Source organism: Perna viridis, chromosome 4, assembly GCF_037379345.1.
Source record: "Perna viridis isolate PV_CMFRI_1.1 ecotype Kerala chromosome 4, ASM3737934v1, whole genome shotgun sequence".
Taxonomy (NCBI): domain Eukaryota; kingdom Metazoa; phylum Mollusca; class Bivalvia; order Mytilida; family Mytilidae; genus Perna; species Perna viridis.
In genome coordinates, this window is record NC_142448.1 from 36,672,597 (window position 1) to 36,698,535 (window position 25,939).

The following is a 25,939-nucleotide window of genomic DNA, read 5'->3' on the forward strand; positions in this document are numbered from 1 at the left end:
ATAGTGCCACAGTTTGCTGGGAAATTTTTCTTGACTACATGAAAACCCCTTTTCTGAATCCACCCCTGCATGATCCACATCAGACTTGCACTGTATGGTACATAGATTTAAGAAAAAAACAAGTTGTGTCTTTTTTTTTTTTTAGAGGGTTGTGGAAGAACACCAACAAGACCAAACCCCCCTACTACAACATTATCTCCCTTGACAGCGAATGGAACAACATCATCATCACCAGAGAATCATCGACTACCATGTACAGATAATGAGACTTTAGAAACAGCCTGTCTAAATGGGGGATATTGTTTTGCTACATATGTGGAATATAGACTTTTACAATGCCAGTAAGTAGTTATGGGAAACCTGTCCAAACCAAACCCTGGATAATCTGTCTTACTATATAAAAAGCCCTGTAAACTGGACACCTTAGGTGAAAGCTGCAAGAGGTCTTGGGACACTATATGTAGATGGTATGATCTCCACTTTGGGTGTAGCACACCTACAAGGCTGAATGAGTTTGTATTCTTCAGGACCTGAGATATCAGGTGAACTATTTCTAGGAAGGATGAAGCCAGAGGAAAATCTGATAGAGAGTGGTAAAGTTTCTATTGTGCAAGTTGCTCATTAAACTTAGATATAACTGACTGGGTCAAATATTGTTTCCTTAAAGTAATGTTTCAAGAAGTTTTTAAATTGTCCTGGTTTTATCCCTAAGGTCTCCAGGTTAACCACAATTACCACCTACAAGACATTTAGATTATTAGAGCGCATATGTCATGGAACATGGTCAAAAAGTTAATGTATTTCAGAGCACACATTAATGATTTGATCAAATAATTTTTAAGTTGGATCTCTTAAATTGTTTATGGGAGCATGAAGCTGTCATTGAACTATGGACACTTTTACCATCTATAACCTTTTTGGGCTGTGAGTAGCTCAAACTGTAAAAATGTTGGTAATTTTGTGGGGCCTTTCAAGTTTAGTAAAAATTCCAAAATGAAGGTTTTTAGCACTATTTTAGCATTCAATTCACACAAAAAAATGAAGAAATTTACAAAATTGCTAGAAATTGTTTAAATCTTCCTCCTTAGAACCATAACAAGATAAAATTATGGTATGGAAAAAGAAATTTCTTCTTTTAACATCAATTTTCATTTACTATTTCGAACCTTATAGATTGGTACATGAAATGTTTTTGTTATTTAATCAGCAATCGTAATCTTTGACATATTTTTTTCATTTGTGCCTTCTACATTTAAAATTAAGAAATAAATCATGAAAACTCCATTTTATCATTGTTTTACCATGGGCTGGCCATTTACATCACATTGTTTCACCTCAAGTGATAGCCAGGGTTTAAATAACGACGCACATGGCCAGCTCATGGTAAAACAATGATAAAATGGAGTATCTGTGATTTATTTCAATTCTAATAGGACTCGTTTCTTCATAATTTTGAAAAGATGCAGCTTATGTGTTGTACAAAATGCTAGTCATGTGTTTATCACTTTTTTTTGGCATTGCTGTGGTCTAAAGAGCTTTGAAGCATGTCATATTAGAACACCATTTTGATTTTACTATATATGCAGTCATACCTTTCATATGATTGATCTCAAGTCCATGAATTTATATTCTGCATGTCTGCATGCTTTTATATGCATGAATCCTTTAATTTACATTCTGCGTGATCTCTACAGTTTTCAAAGCAATTAAAAACTTCAACACATAACATACATAACATATACAAAGAAATATGTGTCAATTTCATTTTAAATTTTACTATGCAAACTGACACACCTTAAAAATGTGTGAACATCTTTGAATCTCTATTCATCTTTTTACTAATTTTTTGTATAATTTTAGGTGTCCAAAGAGATATGTGGGAGACAGATGTCAGATGATAGATCCCTTCATTATATTTGGTAGTAAGTATTTTAATTTACTCCCACACTGTAATGAAATAGGGCTGTTTTTTCCATTCAGTATTTTATTGGTAAAATGTTAGTGTTAAATTGACACAAATAAATACTATGAGCATTTAAACAAATTGAAATGGTATGAAATTAATTGAAGAGCAACCTTTTCATCTATTCAGTAATTCATTGAATGTCATCCTACATTACTTTTTTGAGAATCTCATTTTTGGAGTTTTGAAAATTTAAGGAAGGGTCCCAGCTATCCTGAAATATAAGGCACTCAACCCCTCCCTCCTTTTGATATGTCACCCTGTCCTTCAGAATGATTAAGAAAAAGCTGTTTTTTTTAATAAAAAAAATTGATTTCTCCAGACATTGAAATAATAGCATTTTTATAAAAAAAATAAAAAATTAATATCTTTGGAAAAGTACATATTTGAATTGGGAAATTCCTATATATTTTATTCACAGATGTTCTCTTTCAAATTCCATTAAAGTGTTACCTGTTGCTTTAGGAAAAATGATATCCTTTAAGATAAATCAGATATACATGCAAATATATCAAGACTTTAAAAAAGACAAAAGTTCAAAGACAAAACAAATTCTTGATACTTAAGACTGAATCATATTGATATGGATTAATGACAACTACTAAATTAATAGTACATTGATTGCCTTGATATCAATTTCTATAGTAAGTTACTATTTATGTCGAGATATGCTAGTAGTCATCACATATTTGTTTTCAACAATGATTTATCTGAGAAACATTAAAATTGATGAATCAACATTTAATTAATGAAGGTGAGCAAGGTAGCACTGATACACTGGCAACACGTTGAAATGATGGTTTCACCAAAATTATGATTAAGTTAATCAGGATGAGAAATATATACATATACAGTGAAAACTAAGTAAATCAAACCCCATTTGGACTTTTGAATTGGTTCAGTTAAGATAGTCAGTTTACCCAGATGTAAAATACATTTAAATTGAAAGGGGCTTAAAAATGTGCTTGGTTTAGACCGGTTTTCCAATTTTCTAGTGTCAGTTTTGACAGTTCACTATATGTAGCTGTCTATAAATGGTAACACACTTCACTTTAAAAGTTAATGTGATACCATTATAAAGGGATCTTAAGGTGGTAGACCTAGGGTAAGGGACATAACTCTTTAAATCAGTGATATATTTATATCATATTCAATTTCATCAAAGCCTATCAAGCTTTCATTTGAAACAGAATGAAATCAATCCAAGTTACTTTGACGCTTACATAGAATTGATGTAAAATGCTGAATACAAACATTCCAATGATTTGTAAGAGTTGTGTCTCTTACCGTAGGTCTGCCTCCTTAAAAGTAGCAGGTGCAGCAGGTATGGTAGCCAACATACCAATAATTATGCTGTACCTAAAACTTAAACTGTGAATTGAAAAAAACAACAACAAAAAACGTGTTGTATTATGTCCTTGTTTCTAAACAATTATACTCCAACCTTTTTTTCTTTGCAGGTGAGGATGATAAAGATAAAGTAACAAAAGCAGGCTTAGCAGTTGGAATCACAGCTCTTATTTTATTTCTTACAGTATTAATATTTATCTTGATATGGCATAAAAGGTAGGTAACACTACGATTTCCATTTTGTACTTTAAGATATTATGGGGACCTCAGTTAACCTCAAAATATGAACTTTTTATAAATGGAAGCAAATGTGAAATGTGTCTATTTCATATAAAAATAAAAATATGTAAAACAAGTACTTGTTCTTCAGTAGTTTCCTTTCCCAAATCAATGTGGAATCCCTTCGTGGCACAGAAAAGGGGGGAATATATTTTGGTTGACTTATATTGCAAGCATATTGAAGCCATGTCTTCTTGAAATATAATGTAGCTATGCCACTGCCAAATGTCTTTGCATGTACTGTACAGAGTGCTTAATTCAATTTCCATCTTTCTGCTTATTCTAGATATAAAAGACGAAGAGAAAGAGAGAAAGCTGAAAAAGCAGAGCAGTTGAAAATAATACAAAATGGTGATCTTAATAATGGGAATTATAAGGTAGGTAGAAGTATAAAGAAATTAGAATTTTACTGTTTATAAAACTATATATTTCTGTCAATATGACACCAGTTGTAGATAAAATTATCCAAAATAATGTAATGTCTATTCAGAATACTCTTATGATTTATTACTGCACTTACTAAGACATACAGAGGCCAGAAGCCTTGTACAGATTTCTCTAAACTGAATTGTTAGTAAGGATGATATCTTTTGTTTGGTTTGTCTCCCTTTAATGACAGACATATCATGCACTAATGACACAGTTGTCTTTTCATTTTATCCTCTATCACATGTGAAAGGATATTTTTCTCTATTTCAGCCACCTCTGCCTTTAACTAGTAATAGAAACAGTTATGTAGAATCTATTCCTTTAACAACTTTACCCTTAAATGTAAGTACAATGTATGAGATTTCCATGGTACGTGTAGTACATTTAGCGTTTAAAATGTTTATACGATGCAATTACCACAACCTTTTCTAATATGATATAAAACAATAATAGTACTACAGATTGAAAGGTACATCAGAGAATATTGTTTTAAGAAATCAAGGTTGTGGGTTTGATCCCAAGCTGAAGACTTTATAATTGAAAGTCATTACTTCTCCTCCAAGCAAATAGCATACAGGACATTGAGTATTTACCTCAGAGTGGAATGATATATAACCTGTATTACATACAGGACATTGAGTATTTACCTCAGAGTGGAATGATATATAACCTGTATTACATACAGGACATTGAGTATTTACCTCAGTGTGGAAAGATATATAACCTGTATTACATACAGGACATTGAGTATTTACTCAGAGTGGAATGATATATAACCTGTATTACATACAGGACATTGAGTATTTACCTCAGAGTGGAATGATATATAACCTGTATTACATACAGGACATTGAGTATTTACTCAGAGTGGAATGATATATAACCTGTATTACATACAGGACATTGAGTATTTACCTCAGTGTGGAAAGATATATAACCTGTATTACATACAGGACATTGAGTATTTACTCAGAGTGGAATGATATATAACCTGTATTACATACAGGACATTGAGTATTTACCTCAGTGTGGAATGATATATAACCTGTATTACATACAGGACATTGAGTATTTACTCAGAGTGGAATGATATATAACCTGTATTACATACAGGACATTGAGTATTTACCTCAGTGTGGAATGATATATAACCTGTATTACATACAGGACATTGAGTATTTACTCAGAGTGGAATGATATATAACCTGTATTACATACAGGACATTGAGTATTTACCTCAGTGTGGAATGATATATAACCTGTATTACATACAGGACATTGAGTATTTACCTCAGAGTGGAATGATATATAACCTGTATTACATACAGGACATTGAGTATTTACTCAGAGTGGAATGATATATAACCTGTATTACATACAGGACATTGAGTATTTACTCAGAGTGGAATGATATATAACCTGTATGAATTAGTTGAACTAGAGTGGATTGACATATAACCTGTATAGGACTTGGAGTAATGACTAGTTGACTTGGAGTGGAATGACATATAACCTGTATAGGACTTGGAGTAATGACTAGTTGACCTAGAGTGGATTGACATATAACCTGTATAGGACTTGGAGTAATGACTAGTTGACTCGGAGTGGAATGATATATAACCTGTATAGGACTTGGAGTAATGACTAGTTGACTCGGAGTGGAATGACATATAACCTGTATAGGACTTGGAGTAATGACTAGTTGACTCGGAGTGGAATGGCATATAACCTGTATAGGACATGGTGTAATGACTAGTTTACTTGGAGTGGAATGACATATAATATGTAGACTGTTGTTTCTGTAACGTAGCACAGTCAAAATCCAGCTCACTGTGTTGAACTAGGACAAAGAAAGGTCTGTTGATTGAGTTGATTAAACATTCTCATTCTGAAAAGCTGAAATGTCTACCATAGGACATTAACTGAAATTAAATAAACAAATGTACTATCAGAAAATATAATAACACAGCCAAATATTGTTCATGTAAAATTCATGTGATCTCTACATGAAATAAATGTGATTTTCACATGAAATTCACTTAACATTAACTTCTTGTGAGAAATTCAAGTAAAATTCACTTAAAGGGTTAACTCACATGAATTTCACATGAAAACTGTCACAAATTTTATTTGCTCCATTTGGATGAAAGTCAGGTAATGAAGTAAAATAATTTTGACTGTGAATAACATAATAGAATTGTAGAAAGAGAAAGTATCCAATTATAATTTCAGCAAACAAATTTAGAAATCCAACCTGAAGAAGAAAAACCATTAATGAGTGCTGAAAGTGACACTCCAAGATTATCATTAATTTCGTCAATTCCATATGCAGATGATAGTGATAACGGTGCTACAGCAACTTTTGTATAGCAGCCGAGGCAGTGTCTGAGGTTGTCATCCAAATCCCATTGATATTGTGATCAGCCTTCTGTTGCATTAGAATAACATTAGTATAGAACCAGAGTTGAAGTCTGAGGGTGTTTTCATTATCATTGCATTCAGTCAAAAGATCTGGAGTTGTTTAGCATCCAAGTTACAGCATGAGGATGTCATTGTAGAGATCATTGTGATTAAACATCTGCTTCTTCTTGATCCAGATTTCTATAGCATCATTTGAGCTGTTAAAGGTTGTCATAATTGTTAAAACTTTTGCTTATATGTGAAATATATGTAAAAAAGTGGCATTGTGTTATATGAGAGAACCTTATAATCCTCGAACTGTGAAAAATTGTGACCAATGTTATCTTCAAAATCATTGTTAATTTTCCATATCAGCTTCATTGTAAATAGATCATCATATCCTAATTTAAACTAGACTTCATATCATTTTGTGTTGCCATAGTGATGTTTTACAGGAAATTCATTAAAAAGATAATTTACATAGCTTCCACTATTGAGTGTTTATAATTATCATTCAAAGTTAAAAAAAAAATCAAAACTTGAATACATGTATTTAAAAAGTTCATGAAATTTTTGGTGGGATGAAACTCAAATATTTTATACATTTTTTTCATTATGTATAATCCAGAGCAACAGTTTTGAGATTTTTGATCTGTTGTTTCTTTTTTTTTTAATATATTTATGTGAACTTTACATGTAGAAGAAGGCTTTAAGTATAGTTTTTGTCAAAACGTCAGGCATTCAGTGATTTGCCGTCTATTTGATCTCAGATATGATATAGCTAAGATGTATCTAAAATACAAAGGAATAATGGGATAATTTTACAGTGTCAAATAGTATACAAATTTTGGCAGGAAATTTTTCCTGATTATTTTTCATTGTAAAATTCAACAAAAATTGATAGCCAACATATTTTTATGCAAAATGCATGAATTAATAACTGTATGTTTTGTTTTTGTTTTGGTGGAACTGTATGTACAGGTAACTTTTGTAAATTTTGTTTTGTTTTGTTTTGTTCTTTTTTTTTAGGACATTATTTAATGTAGGATTCATATCTCAGTTTTCTCATTGACTGTGAAAGAGTCATTAGTTAATCCTTCTAATTTGAATTTTAGTTTTAGGTTCTTTCGGTCTGTCATTCTACAATATTCAGGTGCCCACAAATTTTGACAGTGGGATATGGTATTGACTTACTAATTTAGGTTTAGATGAGTTACTGATTAAGAACAAATTAAAATTTTTGGATAGATTTTGACACAAATATGATCATTTTTCGTTTATTTTGTTTTCTTTTTACAGGTTGAGGACATATTATTTTGGTATATGCAACTCTCTGAAAATCTATTGCTGAACTATCAGGCCACAAGTTTTTATGTGTTACGACACAAAATTTTTTATCTTTTATGAATGTAATAAGCAATTTTTGATTTTTTTTTATTTGAGCCCAACAATAGAATCGTCAAAATTTAGCTGAACCATTGACATGGAGTGTATTGTTGTTTTCATAGTATTTTGTTAATGAAATCAAATTATGCAATCCATTGTATTCTGTGATAGAAAACGTTTATGATTTTTACCCAAAACAAAATAGTGACTTAGAAAATTAACCCTTAAATTGACACAAATGACTATTCCTTTCAATTAAAGAAAATCATGGCTCCACAAAAGTTTTCTTTCAACATGCCAACTCTGGTAATCCCTTTATACATAAAAGGAGATTTATATTCAATACACTTTTATGCAATTTATTCAAATATTTGTGTCATAGAAAAAGTTTATGATGCAAGTTTTTTTTGTTATATACTATATTATTCAGGTATAAATTTACCTAAAAATTGCCATTTCTATTTTGTAATGCTCGTTATGTGATGAGTGTCTTTTTTTAGATCAATGCAAAAAATGAATAAATATTTTTCAAGGATAAGAGTATTGCTTATTTAAAGGTTGTAGGATCATTTCCTGGGTTATATACTATAGCAAATATTTGTTTTGAGTCTCCTATATGCTGTCTGAAGAGATCTCCTTCATGGTTGAAAAAAATTGTAACATATGACCCTCTTTTATCAAAGTTTTGAACTCTCATGGTATACATGTGTATCTGGTAGGCCTAACTATTTTACAGCAATTTTTCTATTAAAAAAAACTGTCAAAACAGTTGTATAGTCAAGGAATTTTGAAATAGCATGTTTTTTTATCTTATCATTATTTTTCAAATTAGTTGTTTATGGTGTTTTAAAGATGTGAAATTTTGTATTTTCATTTTACATTTCAAATTGTGCAATAGTACTTAAAACACTTCTGATGTGATCTTTTTCCTCCTTTATTTCTCACTTTAGTCAGGCTTTTTTTTAATAGAGTGCAACCTGTCAAAACCCGAAACCCCTTTTTGAACCTTAACATTTGTGCAGTAAAGAGAAGTGTTTGGTTTACGAAGGTTCAAAACACATTGAAATTGAGGGAAAGGGACTTTAAAGACCATCTGATTTGGACAGGTTTTACTGTAACGGTTGTTTTCACAGGTTTATTCTGGGTTCGTTTTCAACTGGTTTCACTGTACAAACTCAAACTCAAATATTGTTACCAAAGGCATTTTTTTAATCGAATTTCTTTCTTATCTTGTGATTGTAGGTCTTTAATGTTATAGATTTTCGTTATTTTTTCCTCATTTTGCGTATAAAAAAAATGTATGTATTCATGTTAATGGCACAAATCATTATACAACTTTTGATAGCATTTATTGATATTTTTTACACTGCCATATTTTTGCCCATGATAATATGTTTTGCATTTTTGAACAGATTTCATTTAATTGAACCCCAAAATACTTGAAGTAATACAAATTAACTACAAGCAAGATACATTTATGTGAAATACTCTTGAATTTCGTCATCTGATGGTCATAGCTTTGCATTTTTTAAAATTTAGTCTCTGTATTAAGTTTTCTGATATGGTAGAAAACTATAGTTAAAAATATGATAGTTAAGCTTAATAGTCATGTTTTATAAAGAGCTGAACATTTTAGGATTCATAATTGATAGCAAAGTTTGAAGAAAGTACTATCATTATTGTTCATTATCTAAGGGAACCTGTTATGACTTAGAAAAAATATTTATACCTAAAACACTGATATTGTTTCATGATTTGAAATTATTTTGATTGAAATATGGTTTGGTCAAGATACTTCACAGTCAGTCTTACAATATGTAGCATCTTTTTGTGTGGCATAAGAAAGATAACTCAACCGAGTCATCAAGCATTGCTAGTTTATTTTGATTATCTCCCTTTCTTCAGATTTAAATGAGGAAGTGCAGTCCAAAATTTTAATAAACTGATACCATTAAACAATTTAATATCATTTATTACAACAGATGCTTTACTAACATTGTAAATTGTAAAGAATTTAAATGGTTCATTTTACCATAAGTTTGACCTGGAAAGAGTTTATATACTTGCCCTCTTTTAAAGAAATTCTATAAGAAACTTCTCCAGTATTACCAACCTGCGGATTACAATAAATGTACATATACTTACATGTAACTTGACCTTCTAATTTGCAAATTGTTTTCTCTTCGATCATGGCATTGTTGAATGTTGTTTAATTATGACCAAATATTTATGAAATAAAGTAAGTTTGTTATATTTCTGACTTCTGTTTTCAATGGAATGAAATTACTCATCATTACTCAACCTGTTTATGAATGGGAAACTAGGTGTTAGTTTGTCTGTTTGTCTGGTTAAAATTATTTGTAATTTTTTAGGCAGCAACATACTTTTTATCGTAACACTTTGATTAGAACATATCTCTGGATCAGCAGCATATATTCTTCTGTGAATTTTACGTATAATTTTACTGCCTGATTAATGCAATGCACAAAAGAAATATTAAAAAGGAAAATGAAAGGTAAGTTGTAGTACACTCCTTGACAGGTTTAGGTTTCTCACACGCACGATACTTAAACACACGATAAAGGAACGGTTTTATTGTGCGTTTAAACGAATGATAAATGAACGCTAAAGACATGCGTTCGAACACACGATAGACGAACGCTCCCAGCGTGCGTTTAAAGGAGAGGCCGGAAGTGACCGATGCGTGAACAACATCTTGTGAAGAGCTCCAAAAAACATCGAATTTTGTAGATCACAGATATTCCCTATCCCCCAAATTGGTTATACAACACTAAAAACGATGTAGCTTATATCTGTTTACATAATAATCCAGCTTTTTTCCTATCAAAACATAACATCCATTGTCCTCGATCGGCGCCATTTTCGAATTTGTAACCAATGTAAACAAATATGAAACTGATTGATTTTCAACACGTATTGCTGTCAGTTCTGCTGATGGCAACACTCATCGTAGATCTCAATCACCAACACATCAAATCAGAGTACCTCAATGGGAAATATGACAATATACAAGGAAATACTTACCTGAAGTTAATACACTGTAGCGTTACAATGACAGTCAAATCCAGAAAATTACAAAATTACAAACACTATCCAGTGTCAGACCTCTTCAACAGTTAATATTGCCTGCATCAGAATTACAAAAATCTAATAAAGAAGTACACTCAAAAAAAAAATAAAGAACATGACTGAAATTAACACCCCTGGTAAATGTTTGAATTTGCAACAAACACATCTTTTTGAAGAGCAAAAAAAAAAAAAATAGAATTATCATTTGCACTTATTAAGATATATTCAAATGATTAAGAACAGTTAAATGTGGACAAAAGTTCAGTGTTTTACTGTTGGTGATGGTGGTGGTAGTGTTGTTGTTATTGTTGTTATTGGTGGTAATTCTATTGTTGTTATTATTGGTTGTGTTTTTGGAGTTGGTGCTGATGCTGCTATTGTTGTTGTTTGAGTTGGTGCTGATGCATGCTGTTGGTGGTAGTGGTGGCATTGTTACTGTTGTTATTATTGGTTATGTTGTTGGAGTTGGTGTAGATGTTGTTGGTGGCGGTGGCGTTGTTACTGTTGTGTTGTTGGAGTTGGTGCTGATGCTGTTGTTGTTGTGGGTGTTGTAGGTGATGATGCTGCTATTGTTATTTTTCGTTGTGTTGTTGGAGATTATGTTGATGTGTTCTTGGTGGTGGTGTGATTATTCCTGTTATTATTGGTTGTGTTGTTGGAGTTGGTGTTGTTGTTGTAGTTGGTAGTGGTGTTGCTGTAACTGTTATTGTTTGTGTTATTGGAGTTGTTGTTGATGCTGTTGTTGTAGGTGGCGCTGCTATTGTTGTTGTTAATGGTCGTGTTGTTGAAGTTGGTGCTTGTGTTGTTGATGATGGCACCGTTACTGTTGTAATTATTGGGTTGTGTTGTCGGAGTTGGTGCTGATGTTGTTGTTGTTAGTGGTATTGTACTGTGTTTGTTTTTATTAGTGGCTATGTTGTTGGAGTTGGTGCTGATCCTGTTGTTGTCGGTGTTGTTATAGGTGATGCTTCTGCTATTATTGTTGTTAGTGGTTGTAATGTTGGAGTTGGTGCTGATGTTGTTGGTGTTGGCGTAGTTACTGTTGTAATTATTGGGTTGTGTTGTCTGTTGTTGTTGGTGGTGGTGATATTGTTTTTGTTGTTGTTAGCGGTTGTGTTGTTTGAGTTGATTGTGGTGGTTATATTGTTGTTATTATTGGGTTGTGTTAGTGTTAATGCAGAAGCTGTTGCTGAAGTTAGTAGTTGTGGTGGTATTGTTGTTGTTATTAGTGGTTGTGTTGTTGGAGTTGGTGCTGATTCTGTTGTTATTGGTGGTGGTGATATTGTTTTTATTGTTAATAGTGGTTGTGTTGTTGGAGTTTAAGGTGGTGGTTTTATTGTTGTTTTTATTGGATGCATTGTTAGTGTTAATGCTGAAGCTGATGTTGATGTTGGTAGTGGTGTTGCTATTGTTATTGTTGTTATTAGTGGTTGTGTTGTTGGTGCTGCTACTATTGTTGTTGTTTGTGGTTGTGTTGTTGGAGTTGGTGCTGATGTTGTTGGTGTTGGCATTGTTATTGTTGTAATTATTGGGTTGTGTTGTTGGAGTTGGTGCTGATGTTGTTGTTGTTAGTGGTAGTATTGTTTTATTGTTATTAGTAGTTGTTTGTGTTGTTGGTGTTGTTTCTATTGTTATTATTGGGTTGTGTTGTCGGAGTTGTTGCTAATGCTGTTGTTGGTTGTGGTGGTGGTATTATTTTTGGTGTTATTAGTGGTGTTGTTGTTGTTGGTACTGATGCAATTGTTGGTGGTGCTACTGTTGTTAATATTTATTTTAGTGGTGGTGTTGTTGGAGCTTGTGGTGGTGCACATTTTTTTCCACCACTGTCTGGTGAACAGAAACAATTTTAGCAGTATCTCCTTCAGTTTGTCTCACTTATTGCAGGGGATCTGTTACGAATTTATTAAGGAGGGCTGTCTCCGTATACAGTCACAAAGGGGAGTTTATAAAGGTATAAATTGTGATCACACATTAGTTTTGATGAATGGATGTCTTTAGCATTTTGCAGTGTAGGGCGTAACACAGTCCTCTACTAACACTTCCTATTCTATATAGATGCTATTTTGAGGATCTTAGAGAAATTGAAAAAAAAAGGAATTTTATGGCAACTCGGAGACTTCACGGCATCGCCAATAATAAATAGAACACTCTTACAAATAATATGGTTTTATGTTTCAAAACACTTGAGCCACTAGTTATTTACAAGAATAGAAAATTTAAAAGTTAACCTAAAAGGTATGATATTAGCAGGGCTCTTCTTAGATATACATCAAATAAGGTTTCATAAAAATTGAGCGAGACTGCGACCGCTAATAAAAAATACCAATTGGATATCGAGAAATCGTATCGCTCTAATACAGTCATTTTACTTGCACAAATGTAACTGTTGCAGAAAAAATCAGTTAAGAAATGCCAATCCATAACGAAAATTGTCTCTGTGATAAATGGTGTTTACCAAATCTAGAAAAAAAGAGGTTGGTTTTTATATCATGTACATGTACATATACAATTTTTTTTTTCATTTTCAAATAAAACATGCACGTGATGATATGGTCACACTTGTAATCGACATAACATTCGTTAAATTAAACGATCTTTAGGTCGTAATGCAACTACGAGTTCGTTACTGTTATCACGTCTTGTTGCCCAAAAAATTAAAACGTAAAACGTTAGTCACCTTAGCTTTTTACGACTGGATATTGACAATTTAATACTTGATTGGTGGGAGGGGGGTAAGATTTAATTGACTTAACTTCAAGAGACATTTGAATTACAAAAATCCAAGAGGTTCCGTACGTCATATGCATTCTACCCAAAGGACACAATTTCATTTTGTACATATACATATCAGAGTTATATACTATAACATGTAACTATCAGTTGTGAAAATATGCAAAGGGGTTTTCCCACTGACATTCCATAGGTACAGTCTAAATTTTAATTTAAATCTTATAAATTTGAGGTTTTTGTCCACTGACCTGGCTATATAGTGACCCTGTAAGTCAACCGCATATTTGTCATACTTTGGAGGATTTGTATATACAATGAGCTGTTTCAACTGCTTTAATCTAATACATATTGCATTGATTGGTTCATATAAATCCTATATCACAGTTTAAACAAACACAAAGGAAGGTCCGAAGAGGAATTAAATGTCAAAGGTCATAGTAAAATAAAACAATCAAAAAGTTGACAATATACGCGATTTAAATGTTTGGGTGGTCACGGTTAGATGAACATATGACGCACACAAGATTTTGTGTAATTTAATCAAAATGGAAGAGTTTTTATTATTGTGGATTTTGGGACCTTCTCTCATCTTTCAGGCATTATCAGGTAGTGTTGTAATGGTATAGACTTACATGTGATCGATTATTGGTTTCATCTGAGATTAATATTTTATTGGACCTACTGATTTCAACGAACTCCATATTTTGCATAAAAGACAATAATTTATTGTCAATCAAATCCTTAACTAAGTGGTTGCTTTTAATCACGGCCATGGTGCTGAAAACCTCACTAGATGCAGGGAAATGTTGCTGAAAGTCTAACTCTAAGATACAGTATAGTTTTACATTATGATTAATATAATTTTTATTATCTGTATGCTCAGATAACCATTTGAGTTTTATGTGGGAATAACGGGACCAGGAGAAGGAGTTAGGGTGCAATATATATTGTCCTGGATAAAGTCCTGCCGAATTTCTTAATGCTCACATTTTCTCGGTTTGCCTTTATATGTTATCCTGTTTATATCTTACATTTTGGAAATTCGATTAATTTAAGAACATCCTGACGTCGAAAAGTTGCTCTCTGAGCACCAACAACTAGCAATGATACATATTCAAAACAAATACAATAAGCCATGTGCGAATTATTTACATGTACATTACAATAATGTAAAAATGAAGAGAATCTAGGGATATATATTTTTTTCTCAATTCAACCAATGTCACTACATAATTGAAATCTTGTGACTTTTTAACTGCTGTTTATACAAATAAATTGACAGTGGTTATTGGAAGACGTCAACTGTTCATTTTAATTCTTGAAATTTGATACGTGTAGTCTGTACTGAACTGTGGAGCATCAATTTTTCTAATACCCAACAAGCCCCTAAATGACATTCCACATGACAAATTCACGACTTCAGATGAATGGTCATGAGGATATATCTTTTCTGTCTCGTTTGTATAATATATATCATCTGTTACTATGTTGACATAGATGTAATACATTTAGTCAGGTATGTACTTCATGGGTATTTTATAAAAAAAAGTTATTTTTAAAAATGTCCTTATATCACTATACATAGAGTCCATCCGAAAGAATGCGGCTTGCTGGCACAATAAGAAGGGACCAACTTCAATGGTTTTTCAGTGATTTTCTATTTGATCAACCAAAATTTTCAAGCATGCACAAACTTGGATCCGCCCATGATGCCGTTTTTGTTTTGTTTTGTTGTTTTTTGTACTGCATAAAGTGGCAGTTAATTCCCTTGACTTTACTCGATCGTTTCTAGTTTGTAGTTTATCTCCTTGGTACTGTAACAAATGCACAAAACAATATGTTATTTGTATAACATAAATCATTATGAAAACTTCAAGATTCAAGATTCTCCCATCCCATTGAAATATGACATTTCTGAACGGAACTTGACGTTTAGCTAATAAATTAAATGTTTGCGAAATATGCCGGTGGCCTTCTGATATAAGATTTCAATCACTTCTCATCACACTTCTTCTTCTTGTCGTTCGCCATTACACTTGAATGCCAGTCTCCTGAACAAATCTGGCCGTCTTCTGTAGGTCTTCCACAGGTCCATACTGTTTCTCTGTAATGGGGGTTGGTTTATCCCATGTCTTCTCTCTCTGTGCCTGGTGTAACTTGCACGTCTGCAGAAAGTATTCTGTATTCTACTCTGCTTCTCCACAGGGACACATAGGTGATGGTATGACCTTCAAAATTCTTTACAGATGTTGGTTGAGTCTGTTGTATCCTGTCCTGAGCCTGGAGATTGTAGTTTGATGAGATCTTTTTAGTTTATATTAGCATATTCATTTCCGATGATTCCACAAAGCGAAGGTATCAACTGTATGGCAGAAAATAAGGCTCTTGATGGAATAAATAGCTCTTTCAAGTTGTGGTGGTTTGTTATTGGACAGTGCTTTTATTACGGAGAGCGCATCTGTTAGGAATACTACATGCATATTTTCTGTGTTTTCCTTGATCTAATTTGCCGCATGGATGAGTGCTTCTTCAGCTTTGTAGTTGGAGCAATGTAGTCCTGTTGGTATTGCCATTGACTTTTGTTCTCCCTTTGGGTATTCTATGTAGATACCCCTCCTTTTGTTGTCGCATTTGTGGCTGTACGTTTGTGTAAACTCTTGCCCACAATTCTGATGGATACTCTTCTTCCAGCATGTTTATTATTACGGTCTTTCTGACGATGTTTGATTGTTCATCTTTGGCACTGAGTAACGAAAATGTCTGAATGGTTACATTGTCCTCCTTCTCTGCACGTAGATTGTCATTCATTTTAAAATCTATAGGTTAACATGCTTAGATAGGTGTTCTTGGTATTTTCTTTGCAGTGCTCTTGTTTCTAGAGTGAAACTGGCTCTTTTGAGTCTGCCTGAGGGTAAATTTAGTCTCTCAGTATGCCTGAGGCCAGTTGTTTTAGTCTCTCATTCATTGGTTGGTTTGGTAAGCATTGATATTTGGTGGCCTGTATTATAGGTTTACATTCTCTTCTCTTACTTAATGGTGGTATGTTTGTAATTTCTTCCATATTAGCAATAAGTGTTGACTTCATGGCTCCTGTAATGATTCGGAGTGCCTGATTTTGGACTTTATCTAGAGTCTTATGGTGAGACTTAGCTGTTGTCATCCAAGCACTAAAGCCATATTTTAGATGTAGGCGTACATTTCCTTTGTTGACAGATTTCAAAACTTTCTCATTAGCACCCCAGTTTGTACCAGCAAGTTTTCTCATGATGTTTAGTTTTCGCCTGGCTTTGGCTTCTGCTGTCATTATATGCTGTTTCCTTGTAAGGCTTTTATCGAAGGTTACACCACACAAAATGCAGTATTTGTACAACTTATTGATGGTTTATGCACTCGAGGCGAACTGCTATAGGGTATTAAGTTTACAATAAAGGAGATAAATATCATAGTTTCTTGGAAGTTCAAAAACAAATTTAGGGAGTGGACCACCTTTTATCAATTTGCTAACGTAAGTTACGCATGTACACGTACTAGTATGGATTTTTTTCTTGTTTTATAATTCCAAAGAGTTCTCTACATTGAAAGGTGTATGCTGACAAGAGGCAATGTGCATCTAAACTTTCTATATAGATTTTGCTTTGGAAATAGACCCGTTATGTGATAAAAAAGAAAGGCGAAAATCTCATGTGTTCTGACTTTTAAAAGCAATGTCAGAGTAAAGATGAAATATTTACATGTAACAGGCATTACGCTTGCATTTTTAATTTTGAATTGAAATTCTCTATTTTCATAATGAAATTCACTTGAAATATATGTGTACGTGGAGGCTGACGGTCAAAAACATGAATGTGTTAAAGTTCATTTGTCCATTTCTTCAATTGAGATAAATATCAGTTGAAATTCCGGTTTAATTCACGTTCAAGTTTCCTGTAAACAATTTCTAATGAACGAAACACTATTACAGTTAAGATAATTGAGTGCCTGTTCGGACTTGCGCCCACGATCAAAAATGCAGCATGGCTAGTACAGAACATACAACTTGATTGTACTAGTTTCAATTCTTATTAAATAGTGACATCAAGTCCCTATGAACCAGATAGAGCAAAAACTATATACGCTATGTAACAACAAAATTTATAACTATTCCATAGTGGTGGATTCAGAGTTTTAGGTAAGGGTGGGGCGGAGGGCAAAAAAAAAATTCTTGACAGGATCACCGGTGAGGATCATGAAGTATGTGTTTTTTCTGATTTAACGCACACAATTTTTCAACAATTAATTTCTAAGAGGGACCCCAAGGCCCTCCCCCTGTATCTGCCACTGATCCACTTTAAGGTACTCTGCTTTCTGAATCGTAACCTGGTTGTAAATGACATACACAAAAGTTGCGTAGATTTCACATACAACAAATACACTTACCGATGAATTTGTTAAATAACAGCTTTTCAATTCATCGAAGGTATCGACGTCGGTTACGATGTGAATGTTTCACACATGACAAAAGACACTAAGCTCCGAACAGCGTCTGACGTCAAGCGAAGACGTACGCCTGCCGCTGCGTGGGGCTTGTAAGGATACAGGAATAATACTCAAAAAAATTATATGCCATGAAAATATTTTTATTAACTAAAAGCCTTAAGAGCAACATATTTATATATTGCAGCATCTGCATGTACAGACAGGAGATGCCTAAGTAAAAATAAACAATACAACACATGTATTGTTAGAGACTTACCTGGTTTTGCCCAAATAACAAATGTCACCGTGAAGAGGGAACGTGGAAAAAGTAGTGGCTGTAATTACAACGTCTCGTACGGGTTCATAAACGATACTGTTTGGACAGATAAAGGATGCAGAGCAGATTTCATCGTGTGTTTCGAAAATATGACAGTTTCTACTGGTAAGTCAAAACGACGAATATGCGACAATGAACTAAGGTATATTCAAAACGACATACATGGTCATGTAATGGAAGTGATATATGCTTAGTGTCAGCAAACCTACGGCGACAAATTGAAAAATGAGGAGGAGATACAGTTATATATTGTACATACAGCACAGAAACAGACATTCTGCGATTGATCACCGACATAGTGGTGTACCAATATTAGAGTGGCGGTATATACCTTTTTTGTTTTTTAAGATATTTTCATTTTTTCGGTATTGCAAGTGTTATGGCTTACCACTCTTTGTACAAAAGAAAGCAATATTAAATTTTCTACTGAAAAAGAAGTTCTTTGGTACTATCATAAGAGTGTGTCGCCACGATGTCGGTGTTCAGTCGTGGAATTTCTCTTTCTGTACTGTAAATACGCGCTTTCGGAGTCTCTAATGTTAATTTTGTGAACACAGCACTTAAGTCACTTAGATGAACTACATGTTTTGAAAACAGGCCTGAATGCTACGATTTTTTTTAAAAGTAACCAAAGTCTTAGGTATTCCTATTTTCTATGGTGACATCAATCAGTCTTTGAAACTGTTGATGTCACAAATCGTTAAGAATTTTCACATAAATAAAAGATTTGTTGCGATGAGGTAGTGAGGTTATAGAATTAGCTTACATAAACTACTCCGATCTATTGTCATCTTAGCATTAAAAGTATTTTATCCTGCAATGAGGTTATTTGTTAAACGAATAAAGGTATAAGGTTATTTTTTTTTGCTGTATCCGTACATTAGCAGGTTATCGACTTTCTGGCTCCTCCCACTCACGTGATCGGCGGAACTACTTTTTTCTGGTATGCGTAAATTAATCATGGCCGCCACCATAGGTACGATATAAACAAATTGCGATTGCGTATCCGGTTAATCTTTTTTTTTGCTGTTTTGTTTCGTTTTCACCTGAATGAAATAAAAGATTTTATGTAAACCAAATAATGATTTTTTTGTATTTTTTTCACCGTCATATATATGGCAAATCCCAAATCTCGTTCAGATTTGATTCATTTTCAGTTTGCAGACGACTTCCCCTGTCATCATGTCGGATTCGGAGCCAGAGTGTCCGTCACAATTTAACATAAACTGCTCCCCACTTAAAGAAATTGAAACATTCCAATATGATAATTAAAACTCTTGAAGGGACAAATGACCAGGGAACTGTTATGGTCTTGGATTTATTACTGCCTAAACCCCAAGATAATGAATCAGAGGAACACTATATTATAGATCTGCCCATACAACTGCCTCTCCTTCTTAAAAAATCTCAAACAAATATTTCAAATCCAAAAGAAACTAGTGCACAAAGTCCACCCCTGAACTATACTGCCATATACCAAACGGAAACAAGTCAGCTTCCACCTTCCTCGCGAAATTAAAAACTTTAATGTTCTTAAAATCGACTTTACAACATTCAAAATATTTGTATTTATTGTTCATTTTACTTATTTGTCTCTTGGAATTAAATAAATTTTGATACATTGCTTATTTTCTTCAAACAGCTTTGACGGATTATATGGTGCGGATTGAATTTCAATGTTTACTGAGTCATGCGCCATGCGTATTAATTTTTTTCTTCAGGTTTAACGATCGGGGCTCCTCAGGGGATATGCATTTTAAAATTTTATTTTAAAAATGTACACACGCACAAAACTATTAATATAACAGGATAAAAACAATATGGGTACATTGTCGAAAATTATTGAAGATATGTGTATTCGGCTTGGAACGGGGGAAATAGCTCGGCGGAGCCGCGCATTTCGTACCCGTTCCGTCGCCTCATCACATATCTTCAATAATTTTCTACAATGTACCTATATTGTATATATAATGGGCAATTCAAAGTAAATATTAACGTTTTAATTCAATCATACGGATTTGGAGTGAAAATTAAAGCAATAACGAATAAAATAAATCGAGCCGCATGCTTTCTTTGTTGGAGACATCATACATGCTGTATCAGTTAACACATGATGTAACTTCAGTATAACTGTAGTTTCAGATTTTATGACAACTATCCCTTCTGAGCCGTCATCGAGTCCACTTGACCCAGAACAACAGTCCAATTCAGCAGGTAAATTATAATGGTCCATGGTATATGTATATTGACCTACAGTGCACGGCAATCTGCATTGCTGTAATGTTTCATTATTTTACATGGTGTATTTTGAATCAAGTATCAAAAGTTACTCAAACATGATAACTAATATGCTTCTTATGTGCTGATTGAAAGGAAATTATTTCAAGAAACGCAGCTGCGCAGTTGCTGTACTTAATATTACAACGCTGACTATATATTGGACTTGGTAAGAAAGCACCCTATTTGATATATTCTAGGTGTAGATTCAATATTTAATAAAAGAAGATTGAAACAGAACAAAATTAATCAAAACTGACCTGAGCTGACTAGGATTTGTGATTACAGAGAAAGAACCCAGGACGCGCATTTGTACCTATGAAAAAAAAATGCCTACATGTATTTATAGTTGAAATTTAGATGTCGAGCTTGGAAATAGGACAAATAGTCTAGAAAATAAAATTTAGTCTTAACCTAACCTACCGGTGATAACAGAAATACAATGGTCACGTCCTTTAAGGGCTTGCAAGGTTAAGTTTTCGCACAGATATTAACAAAGTCTTGCTTTAGTGCGTCATTACTCTCCACCTTTTGTTGGAAATATATAGTAATAATAGTGTCTGTCCGTCCATATTTTTTTTCATTTGCTTTTTTCGCAACTACTTATCACGGCCACATAAAGATATTTTTCAGAAACTGACGGTGTTTACATAACAAAATTTCAAACTGAGGCGATTGACGACTTAGTTTATATTTTGACCATATGGGGTTTTTGGGGTCTTTGGTTGGGAGCGGTGGTATCCTTTAATGAGCTCTGCTCTGTTTTTTTTCTGGTTTGTTTTAATTATAATTCATCGTAAAGCCTTGCAATATGAGGTTTTTAAATAATAATTTAACAAAATCTGAAGCACTTTTGTCACTTTCCCAGGTGTGGTAGCCGGCGTAATTGTTGGATTGTTGGTGGTAGTAGCAGCCATAGTCGTTTCAATTTTTCTTTTTCGAAGGTAAGTAAAAACGATTATGTAATTATAACATTGTTTTAACTACGAAATAATTTAGAAAAATTCATAATTTAATTCAGTTAGATTTCGTGTCTCAATGCGTTGACTAGTATAGACAACCCACGAACTTGACGTTTACCGAATTTTCTCCCATCCATAGGCTTCATTCACACCGCACGAGCGAGTGATTAAAAAATGTAATTTCCCGCCACGTGCCGGGAAATTTATATGTCGCGTGAAGACTCCCATGCTTACCACGCTTACCATGTTTACCATGTTAACAGTTGTTATTCATATTGTTGATCAATGAAATACTTATTGATTTATGAATATTAATCATATTTTAAAAGATTAGTTGGTAGTATATCAACTAATCATAATGGTAGTGATATCGATGACGCAATGACTTGATGACTGGAGGGGAGGTCATTGATGACGTATTTGATGTTGGGAGTATTGAGGGTGTTGTTTAATTTATTTTTAATGGTTTTATTCATGGTAGAAACAGATTCTCCCTCATTTCTCTCGGGGAATAAAGGATTTCTACATTCTCGATAGTTAAATTTTCGATTTTTAACTCACTCGCTAAAGCTCGTGGATTAAAATCCTAAATTTAACCATCTCAAGTGCAAAAATCCTGTAATCCCCTCGAGACTGAAGGAGAATCTGTATTTACTCACTTACAAATGCACAGCTGGAAATGCTTACCCATCTCGAGCACCTGATGTCTCTACAGTTTTTTATTTAATAGATCATATTACAAATGCTTCAGTTTGTTTTGGGTAATGTCTTTCCTTTTCTTAAACATGTAATTCTATTTTTCTATTCTATTCCGTTGTGTGTAGATCGTCACTTTCCTTTTCCCCTTTTAAACGTTTTGTTAGTGTTTTTAAATTTTGATCATTACAAGGTATTTTCAAGAAATGCACATTAAGGAATGTTTATAAAAAATGATGTTAACTTGTCCAAACCAGGTTATTTCGTATATTAACCTGTTAAAAATTGGAAACATCCCTTATAATTTCATTTTAATGGGTGACAGTCCAAATATTAATAATCGATTAGTAATCAAAACGTTATTTTGTGTGAAATTATTTAAGTTGCGGAGTTCCCCGTGCAGGTCCGGGTGTTAAATGAATAGGCCTGCAGTAGCGCTAAGCTTGTCGTAAAAGGCGACTAAATAGTGCTCAGAACCGTAGCCGGGGGCTAGGACGCTCTGCCCACAGAGCAACTGGGATGTGTGCCCAAGGTGGTGGAATGGGGTACCCCTGGCGTGTTACATGCTGGGGTTGTCAGGCTATAATACGGAAAACCTGACCGCAAACCATAGTGGTGCACCGTGTTGGGAAAGATGCCACGTTCCTCGCACGTTAAAGAACCCTATTGTGGTATTCGATAGGAGTAGGAACCGTAGGGCTCCGCCACAGGAGGCTAAATTGCCCGACCCTACCCACCTCTCCCTATTTCTGGTGGCAATCAAAATTATAGTCAAATAACATAAAAGATCGCGACACTTTTCAAAATACTATCACGCGTTTATCGTCTCTTTGTGTATCTCTACTAATACATGTATGTTGCTAAGTGTTGTTAAGCAAAATAAAAATTCTATAAAATGTAAGTTTTGTATCAAAACAATCAATTTTGTAGGTATCACATTCAGGTTCCAGTTCCTTGTCTGAAGCATTTTTCGACTGACAAAGAATGTCCACCGACAGAAAACATTGCAGAGCAGTGTTCACCAACAACCCAATCACAGCAAAATTCCAGACTTTCACCCAAACAAAATTTGATATACGATTCATTGGGACCAGATAGGGACCAGCACCACTATAAAGGGTTTTATGCTTATTCAAACTCACATACAAAAAATCCAGTTGACGAACATTCCTACATGGCGGTGTACGATTCTTCTTGTGAGACCAACCAACGACATGTGACCGGAAATGCATTGAGCAACGCCGCCTACTATGACGAAGTGGTTCCGGAAGGACTTCAAAATTTACGAAATGAGGCTGCAGAAAAACAAGAACAATGTATTGACGAACAGTGTTATTACAACATAAGCTCTGATGCAGCAATGAACACGGACTACGTGCCAGAACAATATGCTGTGCTTGATCCAACTGTCACTGGGTTCAATAGACAAGCAAACATCACACAGGAAGATGTATACGAACTTGCTAGGCCGATTTCTGATCAGGAAGGCTAATTTAAACTCAGTTGAAAAAATATAAACAATTATATTTTAGTTCAGGTCAGATGACAAATTTTTACAGCACACTAGTCTAGCCAGGCTTTGAATAAAATTTAATCCGAACATTAAAGCATTAAAACGTGTACTTCAAATTATACTTTAAATTCAATGAGTTTTATACGATTCTTATTTGAATCTAACTTAAAGTGTTCATGTTTAAGCTATGTGCCATTGCATTTTGTCAGATAATGTTTGAAACTGTGGTATTTCACTGCAATATATTAAAACTTGTTTTTTTCGCATGTTTTATTCATATCTAGTACTGTAGACACATGCAAACCCAAAAGTTGCCCATACTGTAACTTGCATTTCGCATGAGTGACAGTTTATACATGTTGGATTACGATTTTCGCCCGTCTTTTCATAATCGGCCACTTGCATTTGTATAACACAATCTCAAGCTCATGATGGTGTCACTTATGAACCAGACATTTAACCTTGAAATGGTTACTGCTCAAAGTATTGCTTGAAACGCCGGAAGACGAGGGCACTATTGGTGCTGCGGTAGATATAATGGTCGCATTGCGTTTCCAAAAATGTTAAGACATTTTAAAATATCATCACGTCAATTTATGTCGTTTCATTTCCAATGAAAAAGTTTATGTCATTTTTCGAGGCTTTTGATATTGTATACATGTTTGTGTCAAAACAAACTATATCATGTATAAAGCTGCACATTATTGGCCAAACGGATAAAGGTTTGTTAAACAAATTAAGAAGAGAATCTTCGATACATTTTTTTCATATCAGAGAAGAATAAGTTATTTCATTCGTTAAAACCTAATAATGTATTCATTAATGTGTATTTAATATGTCAGACGGGCATTGTAATGCGAAAATGCGCGGGTCATTATCACGCGTAAATGCTCGGGTCGTTACCACACGATAATGCCCTCTTTAGATAATTCAATGAAATAAACACAATAATTACTTAGTAGTAGCCTAGAGGGCATTATCGTTAAATTGGTGGCCATTTGGAAGTGATATTTGCCTTCAAAATTGACGATGCCCTCGCCTGCGATTCAAAACATTATCAACGTTTCAGGCAATATCACTATCCGGTGGGCAATTTATCATGATATAATAGTACTATCTTTGAAAAAAGATACCCGACGCAGCAGTAAAATTTGTTCTCTTTACTTAGAATTTTCTACATTTCATTCAGAAAATAACACATGGCACGCAATTTCAATTTTCGATACAGTTTGTTTTTTTTCGAACGCCCCTAAGTTATTAGTATTTGGCTGGCCAATCGGGAAGCAGAATTGCAATCAGACGACTTGCGTTTCCATGGTAGAGCGTCCTTAAGGTCAAAGGTGAAAAGCGAAACTATACTTACTGCGACGGAAAATATACATTTCCCATTCAAATAACTAATAATCCTGTAAATGTAGTACATAACTTTATAAGAAATAAAAACTTTAATTCGTGAACTTTTTTTATTTTATTAAGTAAATATTATATATTAATTTAATTTACTCTTCACCTGGCTGACAGGTAGTCATTAACATTTTCGAGATCGTTTGCTCTTTGTGATGGAGGTTGGAAAAGACGTTTCCGGTAACGTTTCGTTAGCCTTTCTGCCGCCCTTAGTTACAACTTCGACGCTAGTCTTCTTCATACTGTCTGCAATGCATTCTGGCACAGCACACCAAAACTTTTAAGAGTTGTCAACATGGTTTTTTTTCGAATGTGCCATTTTTTTACATTGTTTACTTTGACAAAATATTATTGGCGTTATCTGGGACACGCCATTTTTATGCGTAACAAAACAAAGAATTTATTCCAGTCAGTTGATCGGTAGATTAATTCCGGTCCGCATACGGTAATGTCGGACAATATCCCTTCATAACAGTGGCTAGATTGACTTGATTGACATGAAAGTCAAGATGAGACCCTCAAATTTTGATTGATTGATTGATTAATTGTTGGGGTTAACGCCCGAACAGCAATATGTCAGCTATATTCAGGCGATGAACATGAAAGGGATGATAAAATGAACATGGAGTGATGATGATGAAATGAAAAAAGGGATGGGACATACGGAT

At 33.9% G+C, this 25,939-nt stretch overlaps 3 protein-coding genes across 7 annotated transcripts in view; 2 read left to right on the forward strand and 1 right to left on the reverse strand.

The window, feature by feature from the left end:
* Positions 1–10,060, forward strand: part of LOC148619949 (uncharacterized) — a 50,733-nt gene extending 40,673 nt beyond the window's left edge. For all 5 annotated transcript variants that reach the window (XM_088580402.1, XM_088580400.1, XM_088580401.1 and 2 more), the window contains exons 3-8: positions 146–341; positions 1,861–1,922; positions 3,424–3,529; positions 3,879–3,969; positions 4,292–4,363; positions 6,254–10,060. In XM_088580402.1, the coding sequence (XP_088436528.1) occupies positions 146–341; positions 1,861–1,922; positions 3,424–3,529; positions 3,879–3,969; positions 4,292–4,363; positions 6,254–6,391 (665 nt within the window). In that variant the 3' untranslated portion in view covers positions 6,392–10,060. The remainder of the gene's footprint in view (positions 1–145; positions 342–1,860; positions 1,923–3,423; positions 3,530–3,878; positions 3,970–4,291; positions 4,364–6,253) is intronic.
* Positions 10,061–11,436: 1,376 nt separating this feature from the next.
* LOC148619950 (uncharacterized) lies at positions 11,437–13,261 on the reverse strand. The gene is made up of 3 exons (XM_088577065.1): positions 13,256–13,261; positions 12,084–12,559; positions 11,437–11,936 (listed from the first exon to the last, which is right to left on the reverse strand). Exons 1-3 carry the CDS (start codon positions 13,259–13,261, stop codon positions 11,495–11,497), a joined length of 924 nt encoding a protein of 307 aa, XP_088433191.1. The 3' UTR covers positions 11,437–11,494.
* An 848-nt stretch (positions 13,262–14,109) lies between these two features.
* On the forward strand, positions 14,110–24,133 carry LOC148619951 (uncharacterized). Its single transcript, XM_088580405.1, has 5 exons — positions 14,110–14,233; positions 18,288–18,524; positions 20,556–20,633; positions 21,565–21,640; positions 23,285–24,133. Exons 1-5 carry the CDS (start codon positions 14,173–14,175, stop codon positions 23,844–23,846), a joined length of 1,014 nt encoding a protein of 337 aa, XP_088436531.1. The 5' UTR covers positions 14,110–14,172; the 3' UTR covers positions 23,847–24,133.
* The last annotated feature ends 1,806 nt before the right edge of the window (positions 24,134–25,939 follow it).